Below are 19,856 nucleotides of genomic sequence, written 5' to 3' on the forward strand. Positions count from 1 at the left end.
TATATATATATATATATATTGATAGGTAATGTGTTCAAACATTACAGTTTTATCTAACTGAGAGATCCATTCAGATAATGAGGGAGGGATGGTGGATATCCATTTCCTTACCACCATTTCCTTGTCTCCTAGCGGTAAATAAGGCTCTTTGTATAGCCAATTTGAGGTATGAAATCCCTCCAAGGGATATCAAAAATTGCAAGTATGCAGACTCTGGGTGTGTTATCTAACAATATACCGAAGACAGAATTAATAACCTTAAGCACTGCACCCCAATATCAGACCAATTTGGGACATCTCCAAAATAAGTGTATCAAGGATCCTTGGTGAAAACCACATTTTGGACAAGAAGGGTCAATCTTGGCACCTATTTTGAACAGAAACTCAGGGGTATGGTAGGTCCTGTGCAAAATAAATAGTTGGGTAAGTCTATGAGGGTATTATCCTCATACAGCTGACCGACTGTACGCACCCCAGTACTCTTACTCGATCTCGAAAAACCAGTATCGGTGCATCCCTAATATATATTTACTTTCCCTCCAACAGTACTAATCCAAAGAGGTGAATGTTTGAGTAGGCCAGCAAATCAATAAGGTTGTCCATTTGTACCTCTGGTGATTACTTCAATTTTGTGAACCATGCCTATATGTGTGAAAATGTACATTAGGTATTTTAACCTTTATTTTTCTTTTGTATGCTACTATACAGTAGTTGTGTACTTGCAATATCTACAATGCTTAAACACACTAAAAAAACAACAACTTTTTTTGCTAGGTATTTGATCAGCAGTCTGTTGCCGAAGAGATTCATGAGAATCCCAGTGAGGAAAGAGAAGCAAGAAAAGTGAACAAGAAGGAGGTGGAGAGTGATGTGGAGAGGGAAACAAATACTGGGACCAGTAAAGAATTCCGCAAGTTGGAGGCCAGGTCTACAGACACTTCTGCTACAATGAACAGCCAGGTGAGCAATCGTAGCGCTATACTCCAGTCAGGATTGAAAATTAAACCTTTAGATGCATACAGGGAGCAAAGGCTTCCCGATAAGTACTTTTTCACCCTGGCATTGCTGTTGTACAAGATCTTTTGTTGGTAATTAGTGATGTGCCGAACAGGCCCAAGTTCGGTTCGTATTCAAACATTCGAACGGCCGAAAAGTTTGAACTCGAACTCAATGCAAGTCAATGGGGGTAGAACTTTCAAAAACGATTGTCCCCTTTAAGAGGTCTTATATGCAAGTTATTGGCCATAAAAGGTGTATGGGGGTCTGGGCACTGCACTAGGGGACAGGAATCAATAGGGGTGAAAAAACAAAACCCGTTTTTAAAGGAGCAGTGATTTTAACATCACTTAAAGGGTAACAATAAAAAAAGAAAAATTCCTTCAAATATCGTGCCTGTTTTTTTGTTTACTCTTAAAGTATGCAATTCCACCTCCCAAACAATACCAGGTCTGGTAGGAATATTGAGGAGGGTCCCCATGTAAAAAAAAAGAAGAAAAAAAAAAGTGTGTGGGGGTTCCCCCTTAAAGTCATACCAGGCCCTTAAGGTCTGGTAGGAATTTTAAGGAGGAACCACACGCCCAAAAATGGGGGGGCATAGGCCTGGCAGGGCCGGAAAGAGGGGGGACGAGCGAGCGACCCCCCCCCTCCCTCCGCCACACCAGGCCACACTCCCTCGGCATTGGGAGGGTGTCTCCGTGCCGATGGGGACAAGGGCCTCTTCCCCACAACCCTGACACGGTGGTTGTGGGGGTCTGCGGGGAGAGGGGCTTATTTGCATCAGGGTACCCAGTTAATTAAGGGGGCACCCAGATGCTGCCCCCCTTGTGAATGAGTAAGGGGTACTTGTACCTCTACCCAATTACTAAAGAGTTAAATAAAATAGTTATTAAAAAGTCCAGACTTTTGATAAAATCCTTTATTTGGAAAGAAACCAAAAAGATGTTTTGTTTTGTTTTTAAACCCCAAAAATTGATCCACCGACTATGACGACAAGGACGACGAGACAGAATAAAAATAAAACAATAAAAAATAAATAGAAATAATAATTTTTTTTAAAACCTACGATTGCCGTCCCGTCCTCTCCCCGCGGACTCCCGCCACATAATGGCATTTTGATAGATGGCGGCAAAACATAAACAATTGGGTAGAGCTAGGGGTGACATCTAGCTCCGCCTAATTGTGTAGTTTGACGTCATATGACAGGTGAGCCATGATTGGGCAAAGTCATCACGACTTTGCCCAATCATGGCTCAAACAGAGTGCTGAGCCCTGATTGGGTAAAGTCTTGCACCTGACCTGTAGTCAGGTGCAAGCCTTTACCCAATTAGAGCTTCAGAAGGCGCATTGCCTTGTGGGATGTTGCGCAGTTGAACAGACCACGAACATCCCACAAAGTTCTTGCGTTCGCCAAACTGTATGGGAATATAAAAGCATTAGTAGTAATAAATAATATTTAGGATTTTAAAGAATACATAACTAAATAAAAGGGTAATTAATCTATACTGCCAGGAGCTCAGCTTTACTACATTTGTGCATGATGTAGTTTATGACTGTGCTGAAAGTGTAATTACCCATAACAACAATACGATTTATGTTTACTGTTGTCAGGCACAGTACATGAATTCTCATTTGCTTATTTTTCTTTGTGTATATTATCAATAAATAAGTTTGTTATTGCCTAATTCCCTGAGAAAAGGGAATTTGTGTCTCGTGTGACAATGATGAAGTATAAATAGGTGGAATTATTAGTTTGTGCTCCTTTGACATATTTTTAAATGACTTAGCCTGCATCATCACTTCCTATTATTATCTAGACCAGGGCTCAAAATTTCCACTCGCCTGCTCGCATAAGGCGAGTAAAAATAAAGTGAGGGCGAGCCGGTACTATGTGGCCTGCAGCCAGCTGACATGTCAGGCACACGGTCACAAACTGCGTACCTGACTTGCGGGAGCAGCTCCACGGTCTGCATCTGTGTCGGATGCAGACCGCAGAGCAGCTCCTGTCAGCTCCGGCTTCCTTCGGCCGGAGCTCTGACAGTTCTGAGCTCCGGCCGAAAGAAAGGATGTATGTGAGGAGGATCGATCCCTGGTTATCTGGGGGTGATTAGTGAGGTCTGCTGCAGAACTCACTAATCACCCCCAGATAACCAGGGGGTGATCTGCCTGTCCATCTTGGACAGGCAGATAGTACTTGCAATCCGGGCTTCCGGTGATTGCAGTGCTGAGCGGGCAGTGTGCGCTTGCGCACATCAGCCCGTGCGGTATTCGTCTTCCGAGCACGCCACTAACCCGCCAAAAATCATAGGATTTTCGGCAAGTTTTTCAGCGTGCTTGGAAGACGAAAGTCGTAGGACCTCACAGTAGAAGCACGCTGACCATACACCTGCCGATTATCGTACGATCGCGGGATCACCAGCAGGTGTATGGGCACCTTTAGTGTATGTGTATATTAGGCCCCATTCACACCTACAGTATATTTCAGGTGTGATTAGAGATTCCTGTTTCAGGAACTTGCGTTTTCCTGCAGCAGGGATCCCTAATCTGCCGTTTACAAGCGGCAACTATCATAAAATAAGAATTATCATAAGATTATTTAAGAGGGTGTGTTTAGTGGCGGAGTTAAGGCAGGGGCAGGGTAGGGGTTAGGTGGGGCAACGGGTGGCTACAGGGGCGTATCTGCCGCGAGGCAAACAAGGCGTTTGCACAGCCATGCCAGCAGCAAAGTTAAATACGTCGCTGGGTGGCTAGTAACTCTTTCGGCCTGGCTAGTAGCTCAGGACTTGAAATTTTGAGCCCTGATCTAGACGAACATTTTCTTTTAAGGTTTACCATACTGGTTTCTATATTATTACAGGAAAGCTTGAACATCAGTGATGCATATTCTCTTCAAGATATTGATGCAGTCACAGGAGAAAGTGATTTACAAAATGATGGAGAGATAATGCAGTCTCCGCGGTTGGAGCAGGTAAGTTATAAACTGATTTTACATGTGTTCATGCCATTTCCAAGCTTTTCATTAAAGTAGACATATTTAGCTGCAGTCTATTATTTTTATGTAAAGGTGGTTTCATTTCATGGAATGGCAAATTTATAGACAGGAAGGAGGGCAGCAAGTTCCATGCCTGAGGGTTCATTCACACCATCTGCGTTCTGGCTGTGCTGGCCGTTCTTTCCAGTGCAGCCTGAATGCAAGACAAGGCAATATGCCTTGTTATATGTGCTATGTGTTTTTTTAAGCACACCACAGTGAGACACTGTGCAACCACATCACACTGCGGTGAGCCCATAGGACTTAATGAAATGTCACTTATGACATTTCAATAAAGTTCTAACAAAAAAAAAAGAAATGGTGCGATGAGACATGATCGAGCGCATCAGCACTGTATGGGCACACGCACAGAAGCATGCGGTTGAGCGCGGCTGATGGTGTAAACAAGTCCTTAAATCTGAACCCCCAGGATAAACAAAAATTTTAAAAAATGCAAAAAAGTTTTAAAATTGCAAAAATGTTTAAAAAAAGTAAATTTAAATGAAAAAATTATAGGTAAATATAGTGCTGTGGAGGCTGTTAAAGATAGGAGACAAACATGTCGCATTCTAAAATTATATTTCACTCCTTGTATTTTGTGACCTATAACTCCCAAAGTAAACTGAAATCCCAGACATATGATACACCCTATAAATCAGGACAAATAAAATAATTTATTATGAATTACTTTCTGTTAGCTGCACTAATTATGTACACATTATTATTGCCAAAACTGTGAAGAATGTGTTTTGTTTTTTTTCATTTTCTTGAACGTTTTTTATAAACAAAAAAATAGGAACTTATATATGCATATGTCACATCACATCAAAGCCCATTTTGTCCTTTACAAAATGTATATATTATGTGTAGGTGCAATGAATGAGGAGGATGAGAATTATGGTTAAACAAACACATAGCAAAAATGGCAAAATTGCTCCGGTCCCCAGTAACGAAAACATTTTCTGAAGCTGTGTCACTATGGGGTTGAAAGGGTTGCTAATGCTGTGACATTGTCATCATTTGTAGAAGATATCCGGGGAGGGGCATTTCTGCTGGGCAGTTTCTAAATCCTGCAACAGCTTTTGTGCTTTACATAGTGTCTTATTTAGTGCAAGAAAAAAAATAAGACACTGTCTTATTTTCGGGGAAACACGGTATTATAACCATGAGTACATACAGTGTTCATGATGTCTTATTTTCGTCCTGTGCTTCTCTAGTTCCCTTTATCCCTCCCTGTTCTTATCTCCTTTCTATTACTTGCTTCTACCTCATTATGACATTTTAAACAAAATCTCACATGCTGCATTTCAACCATTTCAACAATATTCACAGACCTCTCCTCAGTCATCACACAACAGTTCTCTGAGTTTACAACAGGATGCAGCTTCACTAGAGAAAAGTCTGGTATGTACCAAGCTTATGTTTACAACTGGCCATTGTTTATTTTATATGATTATATGAAAAGAACATTGTTTCCATGTAAAGAAAAAAGTGAATTACAACTAAACATGCTTACAAGATATTTTTTTACAGTTTCATCTGGTTCTTTGGACACACATTTGGTGCTTCAGCTGACTGCAGAAGTTTTGAGAGACATGAAATACCTAATTAAATTGTAACATTGTTTTTTGGGGGGTAGAGGAGTAAGGGCCCGTTCATTCATAAAGCAGTTATCTGCGTTTTTCTGCATGCAGGTCACAGCTAGGACACATAAAAAGTATTGTTTTCTATGTTCCCTGTTCACACCACATTGCTGTGCAGAAAAATGTAGACAGACTGTATATTTCTGCAACACACTACATGGCACTGGAGGTCACCGCACCATGGCATAGCACACTATGCTGCTGTGTGGAAGTTTTGAATGGAGTGTACAGTTTGTACACTGCGAATAAAGCTAAAAAGAAAAGCAAACACTACCTTGTGTAGCAGTGCCTTGAATAATAACACAAGGCATCCCTGACACCCAGTGGATGCCAGCTGCACTATATAAACAGTGTTTGTGGAGTGTTTTAGCTTGCGGCTGGTCTGAAGGTGCCCGTCAGCCAATCCAGGAAGTTCGCGATTACCACAACGTTTGCGTCCAAGTGGGACAATAAAGTAGTTAAACTTATCAAACTAGTACAAATATCCAAAAAGGAAAAGTCGCCTGCTTAAAGTGTATCTAAACCAAAAACAAACAAATGCTTTATATTGTAGCTCACACGTCATTAGATCTGGTAGTTGGATTTGTTTTCTTTTATCAGGCTTTTTTTCTATTATTTTCACCTGGTGATCCCACCAGTAACACACTTCTGTCCTAGGGTGACAACTTTCACTCACTGTATTGAAAGTGATATTAGAGGAAGAAGGTTTGTAAGCTATTTCAAATCCCAATTAAATCACCTACAATGGATGCTGCTTCTTGATGTTTAAAAGGTTTTGTTTCCTGCAGAATAAGCTGGTTCCCTGAGCACTGGCCCTGATATCCTGATTTAGGGTGACTCCTTTCATTTGCAGAGTCCTAAGGAGCCACCCTGTGTGCTAGTAAGCTGTGTGTGTCTGAACAAACACACAGGCACAGCACAGCAAGCCATTCACCTTCTCCCTGCTCCCCACTCCTCCTTCCTCCCTTTTTCAAGCTGCACGGAGAACTGATGGAAACTGCTGTCGCTTGTGATTTTGTACTGGACAGGAGGTTCAGGGAAGCTGAGCTGTGAGAGCTTTGACACAGTTGTTCAGAACCTGATGACTGTAAGTGCTTGGGCTAGAATGTAAAGAAACACTATGCTGGGCAATGTATATTTGTTTGATCTGGATTGATTATTGAAAAAAAGATTGAGAGTTTAATACTACATGAAGTCTTGTCACCCTAGACAAGGACTACAAAACACCTCCCCCTTTCTGCGGTCAGTATAAATAGCTGGAAGAAATGCTAACTAAGAATTTGGAATACAGGATTCGGAACATGGTATTTGGAATGTGCAATTTGGAATACAGAATATGGAATTTGTAATATGGAATTCGGAAAATGGAATTTGGAATTCAGAATATGGAATACGGAATTCGGAACATGGAATGGAATTTTGAATACGGAATATGGACTTTGGAATATGGAATGCAGAAGTTGAAATACGGAATTTGGAATTCGAAATTTGAATACAGAATTCGGAATAGTGAATATGGCATTCGGAATACGGAATTCAGAATACAGAATATTGAATTCGGAATACGGAATTTGGAATTCAGAATACAAAATTTTGCAATTCGGAATACAGAATATGGAATTTGGATTACGGAAATGGAATGCAGAATACAGAATTTGTAGTTTGGTAAATGGAATATGGAATTCAGAATATGGAATTTGGAATTCGACATTTGGAATACAGAATTAGGAATGTGGAATTTGGAATACGGAATACAGAATTCGGAATACGGAATTTGGAATTCTGGAATATGGAATACGGAATTTGGAACTCGGAATATGGATTTCAGAATTTCTAATATGGAATTTTGGAATACGGAACATGGAATTCGTCATTTGGAATACGGAAAACAGAATTTGGAATTCTGGAATATGGAATTCGTAATACGGAATTCGGAATATGGATTTCGAAATATGGAATACGGAGTTTAGAATACAGAATATGAATTTCAGAATTTAGAATTGGAATATGGAATTTATAATATGGAATTTCAAATACAGAATTTGGAATGCGGAATTGGGAATATGCAATTCGGAATTTGAATTTCGGACTTTGGATTATAGAATTTGCAATATGGAGTTCGTAAATATGTAATTTGGAATTCAGAATTTGAAATTGGAAAAATGCAACATGGAATTTAGAATATGGAATTTGGAACATGGAAAGGGACATGATGCGGTCAGAGACTTGGGTTTGTCAAAATCAAAAGCAGAACTACTGGGTTCAAGACTGCAAGGATTGTGTTTGCTATCACCAGGTATGAAAATGTCTGTCTTTCGAAGCTGCCAAGATGATTTTAAACATTTCTTTGACAGGTAGACAACATTGGGGGTTTTTGGCTGTGAGCATGACAAACTAAAATGCCTTCTCTTTATTGATTCATCACTATTAAGCCTCAAGGTTGTCTTCTTAACAACAGCACCCTTCAATACCTGTTAGGTATGCTGCACACATGAAGGAAACATATGAAAATATAGAACTGCTGATGAAGCACATCCAGTACACCAAGTTTAACTGGAATATCTGTGGAGATCTAAAAGTAGTGGCTCCGCTGCTTGCAATGCAGCTTGGATATACCAATTCCTGCTGTTTCATCTGCAAATGGGGCAGCCGTGCACAAAAGTTGCATTACATTGAAAAGGAATGGCCACTCCAAAAGAATTTGGTTCTAGGGCAGAAATATGTGGCATGAAATCCACTTGTGGACCCAACAAAGATATTTGTGCCTCCGCTTCTCAGACAGATGAAACATTTTGTGCAAGTAATGAACAAAGAAGGGGAAGGTTTTTTATTATTTTAGACAAATGTTTCCAAGGGTAACGGATGCCAAGATTAAGGAAGGTATTTTTGGTTGTCCACAGATCAGATATGTCATCAATGACAATCGGTTCGAAGATTTGTTAGTGGGACCAGAGGAAATGGCCTGGAAAGTATTCAAGGATGTTGTTGAGAATGGTCTTGGCAACTACAAAGCACCAAAATACATTCAGCTGGTTGACAAACCTAATACAGCATACAAGACCATGAAGTGCAGTATGTCACTAAAGATTCACTTTCTGCATTCACACTTGGACTTTTTTCCTTAAAAACTAGGTGCTGTGAGTGACGAGCATGGAGAACAGTCTCACCAGGACTTTGCCACAATGCAATGGCGGAACTACCGCCATAGCGACCCATGCGGGCGCTATGGGGCCCGCGACAGAGGGGGCCCGGTGAGGAGCATGGCTTACAATCCTCCCGGGTCCAGCCGAATGGGTGGGGTTCCACTCCTGCTGCCTTCTCTGGATTGGTTAAAAAGAGGAGTGGGCGTGGTTTGGAGGGGAGATCGTGGCGGACGGAAATCGGGGACACAGAGGAGATTGAGGAGGGGACAGAGGTAGGGAGACATCTGCAGTCAGCTGGTCAGGTCATGGGGCTTGAAGTTCAAGCATTGTGCTGGCCCTTTTGCTGTATGGTGCTCTAATAAGACTTCTCAGGTGTCTGCTGGCTTTCTTAGCCAGTAGACACCTGGGCTTTCTTGTATGCTACATGCTGCCTGGGTAATTCATTGCTGTGCTGTGCCTGTCAATTGTCCAGCAGTACTGTCCCTGCTCTCTGTCCCCTAAGGGCTTGCTCACACCAATTACAGTGCATTCCAGAGCGGTTGTTGCAGGAACGCACTGTATCGCACACTAAACGCCTCCCTGTGTTCTGAGGTGGGAGGGGGTGTAGCGGTGCATTGAAGTCCCCTGCCCGCAGTGTGATCGCCTGCACTGGAATGCATGGCAAAACAATGCCTGTGTTCCGGTCCAGTGCGATCACCAAAAAATAGTGCATGCAGCATTTTTTGCAATCGCACTGGCTGTGGTGCCATTGTCTTCAATGCACCGCCACCCCCCTCCTGACCCCGAATGCAGGGGGAAGTTTAGTGTGTGTTTCAGCAGCTACCTCTCCGTAACGCAATGTAATTGGTGTGAATAAGCACTAAAACCCTTTTATACCTTGACATACATTGCTGTAATTGTTTTTTATTTACACTGTGGCTCTTCTGACTCCTGTAATTTTAAAGGCTTGTTTACACCCTTGTCCATAATGCAAGGGATCGTATACACAAAGTCTCCTTGCGTTCTGGGGTAGGAGGGGGCCTGGCAGTGCCATTCAGGTCATCAGCTGCACCAGAACGCATGGTGATACATTGCCCTGCGTTCAAGTGTGGTGCAATCACAAATATTGTGCATGCACAATTTTTTGCAGGCCGGGTTTGTCTGCAGTTCCATTGACATGAATGGCACTGCCAGGTCCCCTCCCACCCCAGAACGCAAGGAGACTTTGTGTATGCAATCCCTTCAGTCATTGGCATTACTCTTTTTTTTTGATCAGGGGGTTTGTAGTTGGGGGGGGGGCCCATGCAAAACTTTGCTATGGGGCCCTGTGATTTCTAGTTACGCCCCTGCCACAATGGAAAAATAATATCAGGGCAACTGGAATCCATCAATGCTAGCTGACTATTGTTGGACACTGCAACAAGATACACTGGACATTGCAAACCTAAATCAGCAGCAAAACACTTTTAGTCCTAAAATTGTGCTACTTCTCTGAAATTATGCATTATATATAAATTAACATTATGCCATTCAACATGTTAAATTAATTAATAGTTAATGTCATATTTCTTGATTCCTACATGATACAGTCATTCTGAAATTATGTTTGGGTTCAGCTTGAAGGGATCTATCATAATCACCAAACGTTTTTCAGGAAGCAAAACTTTTGAAAACATTGTCCAGTTTAATTTAATAAACTATATTGTACTAACAAACTAATATTTCAGCAGATATCCACAGACGCTCCTGGGAGAAATACAACAGTCAAAAAAGTGTCAGAAGTCTCCACCCAGGTATGCAACCTGATATATTGAATTAACTTTTTTCCTAAATTAACTTTTTTGTTACACTCATGTGCATTTTCATAAATACCGTAACAGAATGTATTTTAACATGACATTTATTTTTTTTTATTCATTTATATATCCCTTACTAATTCTGCATCATTCTATTGTTGCTATTAGAGAATGCAGATGAACAAAAATCTAAAAATCTGCTCTGCCAAAGATTTCCCCCATATTTAAATTGTAGATGTACAGATTTTGCATTGGACTCATTACTGTTTGCATCATTATTGTGTGAGCATTATGTACAACTTACCTGTCCCCAGTGTGAACTGTTCACCCAAAACTAACAAAGTAATGAACAGTGTCAAGCTTTTAATTTCTGTCACAAGGACTGGAAGTAATGGGAATCGCCTTAGTGAGGACAGAGATAGCTATAAAAACTTGAGAGGTTCTTTCTCTTACCGACCCTTCAAAAAATAGGCATCTTACTTTTTGCTTACGTTTTAACAAGCACTAAGCAGAAATCTTAATTTCTGAAAATCAGTGTTAGATTTGCTGCTTATAGACTTGCATGTCAAACAAGTGGGAAGAACACTAGGGTGTATGAGGTACTACCTACATTCCTAACTGGTTAAAATATTTTTTTTTCCAATAAAATAGACGATTTCTAAAAGGCTTAAAAGACAATCCAAAGAGGGGTCCTGCCAATTGGTCTTCTGCTTATTACGGTTAAATGTATACTCCATTCAAAATTAAAAATTAAACTTTGACACAACCTGCTTACTTACTTGTTAAGTAGGGTACACATGGAGCGAAATTTGCTGCGGTGGTAACCATGTTCCATCAGCAGAAGTTGATTGTTAGATTATCTGTTGTCAAAGGAACATGTTGGATAATTTTCAGCTAAACGGCGCTTGCAGCGAATCAGCTGTGCAAGCAACGTTCGGGTATTCTGACAGCAGCCAGCGGAAGATTCATCCATCTACGCTGTTCCGTATGGTTGGAGGAATCTGTTCTTTGTTCAGCCCACAGATCGAATGCAGAAAATATAACTGTGTATACCCGACTTTAGGTTTTCATCCACACATTGTTGTACTACACCAATCTACCCGAGTCCTTTGTGTTTGTAATCTAGTGATCCTGCAGTATACAAGCTAGTGATCATGAAACACTCTCGTTGCTGCCTCTCAGACACAGAAATCCTGATGTAAAAAAAAAAAAGTCAGTACTGAGATGTTTCTCATGTTTCAGTTCCCATGCTATAATCTTTTGTATGGAAACATTGTAGATCTTTTGTTCACTTATCCTGGGGACGTCTTGCAGTAAAGACATGGGAAGCTTTGATTAAAAACAACATATTACTATAAAGCAGACCTTTAGTGCCCAAGTCCAGTTTAGCTCTCTGCAATGCACTCTCATATATAAAACAGTGGGGGGATTTCCTGTTTACTTTTTTTGGCCAACCCAACAGAAACCTTGTAGAGAATGATGTGTCTTGCTCCTGCGGCTTCCTGGGATATCCCTGTCACATAGCACAGGAGGCCTCAAGAGCAAAGACTCATAGTGGCCAGGGGACAGAGCTGACCGTACATCATCAGAACCCAGAGGAGGCAGCTGGCACCTAATAATGTCACTGAAAAAGATGGCGATGCAGGGCCATGGCTGAGGCAGCAGATTGATGTATCACAGCAGGACAATGCTGGATTTTCTGGGCAGGAGAGTATATTTTCTGGTGAGTGCCCAGCATAACAGGTAAGAGGGGATAAGGGAAAAGTTCCTCTTTAAACAGGAAAGGTAAGTTGCATATAATGCTCTCCCTTAAACACACCCCCTCTTTTTGGAACATCAGTAGTGGTAGAGTGATGTGGAGGAAGAATGCCAATTTGTTACTGGGAATTACACAACTTTCTTTGGCTTCTTAAAAAAAGTCTGTAGGACTAACTAATTTTAATTCCTGGTGATTTATCATTTGTTCCACAGCCAATCAAGAACACAGATACAGCTATCAACAAGATGTCCCAGTCCGAGTCAGGTGGGGAACATTCTATTTTCATTTGTGTTAATGTTGCAGTGACACCTGGGGCAATAAACAATTACCCAGGCATGTATAGGTAGATTGGTCATTCATTGCCCACCTTTCTCTGTTCTGCATTTTTTGCAGTAAAGGGAGCGGAGTTAAATAGCAGACACCATTTACATGTGAACCACACTGCACACTGGCTAGGTGTTTATATCAGAGAGGAACCTATTAATTAGGGGTGCGGAAATTAACGATTAATCCGTCGATTAATCGTTAATTTCTTTGATCGATCAAAATTATTTTGATCGATCAAAGTACTCACCTCTCCGCCGGCTTCCGGGTCTTCCGTCGGAGATCCGGTGACGTCACGGACATCGACGTCACCAGACTCCTCTCCCCCTCCCCGAGTGGCTCTGTCGGCTAACGAAGGGAAGGGGGGAGGAGTCGGGTGATGTAGTTGTCCGTGATGGGTAACGAAGGGAAGGAGGGAGGAGTCCGTTGACGTCGATGGGTCTGCATGTTGATAATATGGGCATCTGCAAGGCACCATTCCCTAGTCATGAGCTGAGTTTAGAGTGGAACACAAACTAGAATTTAAAATCACTCGGTAGAGTGGGAAAAGATGAAACCTCTGTTAGGGTTTGGAAGGGTTTCGTCTTTATTCCTGTATTGGTGATCACCAAGATAGGAAGTATGTGGAAATCTTCCCAGTGGGAACCCAGGCAGAGAGTTCTAATCCCTACCCACTATACTCAAATTCACATTTAAAACGTTTTGGTTATAATCTGCTTTCCCCAGCCCTGAAGCATACTCACATTATTTATTACAGGTATTTATTTAGCACCGACAATTAACACAACGCCTTTTGTACATTCACCTCAGTCCCTGCCTTTAAGGAGCTTACAATCCGAGGTCCCTATCACACATAGTAGGGACAATTTACCTATACGCTTGTCTTTAAACGTTGGAGGAAAGCAGAGTACCTGCAGGAAACCCACACATGCACATGGAGAACATGCAAAATCCATGTAAGTAGTGTCCTGGTTGGAATCCAAACCAAGGACCCAAGTATTTCATATTTACCTTAATTTTCCTTTCCTGTCCAGCTCCATGGCAGCACACGAATGGGTTAATCTCTCCCTCATCCCCCTAATCAGGATTGTAACTCATAAAAGCTGAAAGAGTCCCCTGGCTTGCCGTTCTGTAACTCTACTACTATACGGGTGGGCCTTGTGCTGCCATGGAGCTGGACAGGAAAGGAAAATTACGGTAAATATGAAATACAATTTTCCTGTTTTCCCGTCAGCTCCATGGAAGCACACAAATGGGAATTAACTAGCCAAAAACAGGGGTGGGTATGCTTGAAATTTTTTTAATCACAACGCATGGTAGAAGAAATAACCCTACGGCCGAATTCAACCTTAGTTAAGGCAGCTGGATCTACACAGTAGTGTGTCATGAACGTGTGCGGAGAAGACCGTGTGGCCGCTTTACACACAGTCTCTAAGGAAACACGATTGGGTGCAGCCCATGATGTGGCCAGACTCCTAGTGGAATGAGCAGACACCCCACTTGGGACAGTTATGTGCTCGGCCTCATATGCTAACAATAGCACCTTCCCTATCCAGGATGCTATGAGCCTTCTGGATGCTGTAGCATCCTTTCTGGCACCTGCCGGAACGATAGAGATGACCCGTAGACCTGAGCCCTTCTGTGGCCAAAATATACGCTTTTAGCGTATTACCTACGTCCAAGCGGCTAATCTGGCTCCCATCATCTGACTTGAAGGTTGGTAATACAATTTCTGGGTTTATGTGAAAGTCAGTCACAACCTTGGGAATGAACCTCAGCATGGGAACTAGTATCACTCCATCTGTCAGGAAAGTGGGGAAGTGTTCTTTAAACCCAAGAGCGGCCAACTCCAAAACCCATCTGGTGGAGGCAATAGCAACTAGAAAGGCAGCGTTTAATGTGAGGACGAGTAGTACTGGGCTTACCCTATCTAAGCAACCCAATGTGAGAAATCTCCGCCTCTCAATATCCATGCTGCTAGGCAAAGTTTCACAGGTGCTGGGTGAAGGATCGGACCTTGAAAGAAGGTCGGGCAATGTCGGTAGGAATAGTGGAGGCTGGATACCCATCAGGCGGAGGAGAGGATATCAAGGCCCCTTGGGCCGGTTCGGAATCACTGCCAGGACAGCCACCTATTCTCTCCGGAGTCTCCTCAGAAATTTTAGTATGAAAAGGCACTGGCGGGAAGGCGCAAGCCGTCTGAATGTCCATTCTGTTGCCAGGGCGTCCGTCGCAACCGCTTGTGCACATGGAAACTTCGAGAAGAACTTCACGACTTCAGTGTTGGTTCGGGACAAAAATAGGTCTACTTCCGGAGTTAAGCCCCATGACCCCTTGTCCTGAAATACTTGATTGAGGAGGCACTACTCGTCGTTGTCCAGAGGAACTCTGGATAGATAATGTGCTTTGTGATTGAGGGGACACGTACACTGCCGATAAGTGAAGATGGATCTGAGCCCGGGTCATAATAGGAGAGACGTCTTCCAGCAGGGCACAACTGGGTGCAGCCCTTGGCTCCTGATACAAGCCACCGCTGAGGTATTGTCGATTTTCAACAGAACTGACTTCCCCAGGATAAATCGCTGGAAGGCCAATAGCGCCTGAAACACTGCCCTCAACTCCAGGACATTGGAGACAACCCCTACTGCAGGAAAGGACCAGTGGCACAGAGCACCCTCGCTCAGACAGACGGCACCCCAACTTCATTCGCTGGCATCTGAGGAATTCACCGTCCACGTGGTAAGGAGTGACTGACAGCCTAGTAGGTTGCAGTCCATGAACCACCACCCCAGGCTGCTTCGCATTGGGGAGACATCTGAATGAGTTGGTGGAGACTTTCCGGCTTCTACTGGCCGCAAGAATCCGGTCTGAAAGAAACAAGCCATTGGGCCCACAGGACCGCAGGAATCGTTGACACCATGGACCCGACAATCTGAAGACAATCAGGTACTAACAGTAGATCGTGAGATAGGGCAACCGAGAGGCACTGCTTTGCGCCTGGAACCTCTTCTGGGGAAGAGACACTGCACCGTATGCAATGCACCCTATGACTTACCTCCAGTGGCCTTTGCTGTTGCGGTGTCTAGTTTGTTGTAGAGTAGCAACTGACCCTCAAATGGAATTACATCACCCCTGCTTGGATGTGGGATCCGCCACCCACGGAACTCTGGCTAAAATTTTACATTGACCGAACCTCTGTGAAGAATGTAGAAGACAATCAGATATTCTTTAAGCGGTCTAAGATCTCAGATTTACTAAGATCCTCAAACTGCTGCTTCAGCGCTGTCCCCCCCAAGCCTCCACGGCCTTGGAAGGTACTGCCATAGCAACTGCAGGTTTGCAGGGCCCGCCGGCCAAAAGATAGATCTTTTTAAGATCCAAATCTTCCCATTTGTCCAAGACATCCTTAAGGGTAACAGTGTCACCAAGGGGCAGCGTGACATGCCTTGCCAGCCTCATTAAGGCCACATTAACGACAGGCGATTCATCTGAGTGTTTAAGATCCTCTTTCTTAAAAGGATACAGCTTAGAGAATCTGGGGTTGATTTACTAACCTTATAAACACACCACGAACATGTATACACCTCTGTAGTGTGTTCCCTCCCAGCATGATCTATGGGTGGAATCTAAACATCTTTGTAGTGTGTACACACCCAGCAGGTGTGTTGTGCAAAGCCCTGCATGAATTGCAAGGTGATGTTGTGTAAATTAGCTCTACGTTGTGTTGCTTGCGTTGATGAATGCAGGAATGTAAATGCATGAGCTAACCATTTTTGTCTAAACTGTGAAGCAGCATTATATATGCATCATGTGCATGATTTTTCCATATATGGCATTAGTGGAAATATGCTTTTAGAGACTTTTTGGTTGATAAATACGTTTTGCTGTGTGAAAATCACACGCACCTGGTGCGTGCGTGTGTTTAGGTTAGTAAATCACCCCCTCTATCTCTAAAGGAATACTTCCCATTCACCTGACTCCATTCATCTTAGATACATTCTTCATCTGAAGAGGGAGAATCAGAATGGGGTCCGGAGGACTCCCGACTGCGGATGGGGGTGCCAGCTCTAGAAGGGCCCGGACTAGCAGCACCACAGAATCACATATTTAAAGGTGGCCATACAACCCACAACCATTGTACAACGTTTGTTGTGCAGACATCTCACCTTCATACAATTTTCTTACAACTAATCCATCATGCACAGACCAATGTAGTTTGAGCATGTGCAGTTTGCATCTAGAGATTTGTATTGTACAACCACGCCATTAACCTGTCAATTGTCATCCAAATAGACAAACATTTTCTGCTGAAAGACAAAAATTCTCCAGATAACTGTAAGGTGTATGGGCACCTTTAGGCGCCCAGACCAAGTAGGAATATCTCCTCCACCAATAATGAGCAACAGCAGTGTACTTACACCTTGTTAGCCAGGCCCCGAGGATCGCCAGCGGGGCTCCCATGGACCTGCACCATTTAGGAAAGGGCTCAGAGGGACTTCGCCAACTCAAGGAGGTAGAAGAAGGCAGACAGCAAGAACTTTATCCCTGCTAGGTAGGCACACTGCTCTGATCCTGACATGTAGGAGGAAAAAAAAGGAACGGCAAGCCAGGGGACCCTTTCAGCTTTTATGAGTTACAATACTGATTAGGGGGAGGAGGGAGGGATTAACCCATTCGTGTGCTGCCATGGAGCTGACAGGAAAAATGTTTTGGTTGGAATTTTACTTAAATTGCATACAGAAAATCCAAAGTTTGCACTGCCTTATGAATATCTAATTCCAACTCAACTGAGTGTAAATCCTTTCTCAAAAAACAGAAAGCATTACATTTAGAGGACAGACACAGTGGGGTGCATTTATTGTTGTCTGGATTTTATTTGGCTATTAGTATTTGGAACTGTGCATGGACTCATCTAAATGTCCTGTTTTTGTGTGATCGTGTACTTTATACACAAAAGCTGTTGATAAATCATATGCCTTTACTTAGATATAACAAGTGCCAGACTCACTCTGGAGCAAGAAAAACTAACCAATGGAAAACCATCATCTGGAAAAGATACATTGAAGAAACAAGAAGAGAATATTCCCAAAGCTGAAGCTCAAGCTCCCCCTATTGTTCCAGATGAGTATAACATGAAGCAAGAACCAAACATTAAAGGTTTGAAGACTTGTTCTGATATTAATACAACATCATTTGTATAAACTAGATTCACATTGATGTATTGTATTTATATATACAATCCCAATTTCCAAAAAGTTGAGACGCTGTGTAAAAGCTACATAAAAACAGAACACTATGATTTGCAAATCTTATAAACCCATATTTAATTCACAAGAGAAAGAAAAAAACACATTGAATGTTTAAACTGAGAAAATGTACCATTTTAAGAAAAAAAAAAAAGGTAATTTTGAAATTGATGGCAGCAACACGTCTCAAAAAGTTGGGACAGGGCTATGTTTACTGCGGTGTAGCATCCCCTCTTCTTTTAACAACACTGCAAACTTCTGGGAACTGAGGAGACCAGTTGCTGGAGATATGGGAGAGGAATGTTGTCTCATTCTTGCCTGATATAGGATATTAACTGCTCAACAGTCCTGGGTCTTCTTTGTCATATTTTTGGTTTCAGGATGCATCCAAATGTTGTAATTGGTGAAAGGTCGGGACTGCAGGCAGGCCAGTTAAGCACCTGGACTCTTTTACTATGAAGCCATGCATCTAATGCGGTTTAGCATTGTCCTGCTGAAAAATAAAAGGCCTTCCCTAAAAAAGACGTCATCTGGATGGGAGCATATGCTGCTCTAAAACCCAGATATATATTTCAGCATTGATGCCGCCGTTTCAGATGTGCAACCTGCCCATTCCATACACACTAATCCACCCCCATATCATCAGAGATGCATGCTTTTGAACTGAGCGCTGAAAACAAGCCAGAAGGTCCCTCTCCTCTTCATCTGGAGGACGTGGCATCCAAGGTTGCCAAAATGAATGTAAAATTTCGATTCGTCTGACCACAGAACAGTTTTCCACTCCGTGGTAGACCATTTTAAATGAGCTTTGGCCCAGAGAAGATGGCAACGTTTCTGGATCATGTTTAGATATGACTTCTTTGCATGATAGAGCTTTAACTTGCATTTTTGGATGGCATGACAAACTGTGTTTACAGACAATGATTTTTGTAAATATTTCTGAGCCCATTTAGTGATGTCCTTCACAGAATAATGCCTGTTTTTAATACACTGCCATCTGAGGGCCCAAAGATCACAGGCCAAAGATCACAGGCATCCAATATTGCGTTTCAGCCTTATCCCTGGTGATGAATTGTTGAGTGCGTTTGTCATTTGTTTTGCTTGACCGATTTGGTGCAGTGACGCATGGGGGTTCTCAGCTGCCATTGGGATGTGCGGGATCCCTTGTGTGTCCCTGTGCCTTTAAGGAGGATGGGCTTCCTCCTGACAAACCTGCACCCAATTTGAAATCTTCTGCCCCCATGTGCTCCAAGATGGAGACTCTCATAGTTTAGAGTTAAGACCGCACTATAAGAGGTGCCTTGGCACGGCTGTGCGGCTTTCACATTTTCTGCAGAAGAGGTGTATCCAAACCTCTGTTATTAACCTTAGTGGTGAGACAAGTTTTTTTACATGCTGGCTTGTGAGTGTGCCATGATACCTTTCTACTGTTTTACTGTTCAAAGCCCATTTCGTGTGCACCTTACTGTATAGCTGGTGACGAATTGTTGAGTGCGTTTGTCATTTGTTTTGCTCGGCCTTATCCCTTGCGCACAGATTTCTCCAGATTCTCTGGAGTATTTTGATGATATTATGTACTCTAGATGGTGATATATATATATTTTTTGCAATTTTACATTGAGGAACATTATTCTTAAATTGTTTGACAATATTTAGACACAAATTGGTGAACCTCTGCCCATCTTTACTTCTGAGACACTCTGACTCTCTAAGGCCTGGTTCACACCTGTACGTTTTGTAGCGCGTTCAACAATCTACGAATGCTCTACAAAACGCTCAAACATGAAAATCCCATTGTTTTCTATGGGTATGGTTCACACCTCAGCCCGTCTGAAACGCACGACAAAACAGCCTACGCCTGAAAAGGTACATGAGCAGAGGCGTAACTAGAAACCTCAGGGCTCCGGTGCAAGAAACCATTAAAGGTCCGTCCCCCCCC

At 42.6% G+C, this 19,856-nt stretch overlaps 1 protein-coding gene across 1 annotated transcript in view; it reads left to right on the forward strand.

The window, feature by feature from the left end:
* Positions 1 to 19,856, forward strand: part of LOC108785035 (uncharacterized protein KIAA2012-like) — a 124,952-nt gene that overhangs the window by 99,709 nt on the left and 5,387 nt on the right. The window contains exons 15-19 of the mRNA XM_018554012.1: positions 775 to 960; positions 3,854 to 3,964; positions 8,129 to 8,248; positions 8,571 to 8,742; positions 17,658 to 17,828. Coding sequence (XP_018409514.1) covers positions 775 to 960; positions 3,854 to 3,964; positions 8,129 to 8,248; positions 8,571 to 8,742; positions 17,658 to 17,828 — 760 coding nt within the window. The remainder of the gene's footprint in view (positions 1 to 774; positions 961 to 3,853; positions 3,965 to 8,128; positions 8,249 to 8,570; positions 8,743 to 17,657; positions 17,829 to 19,856) is intronic.

This window comes from Nanorana parkeri, unplaced genomic scaffold (genome assembly GCF_000935625.1).
Source record: "Nanorana parkeri isolate BGI_ZX_2015 unplaced genomic scaffold, ASM93562v1 scaffold139, whole genome shotgun sequence".
NCBI classification, from domain to species: Eukaryota; Metazoa; Chordata; class Amphibia; order Anura; family Dicroglossidae; genus Nanorana; species Nanorana parkeri.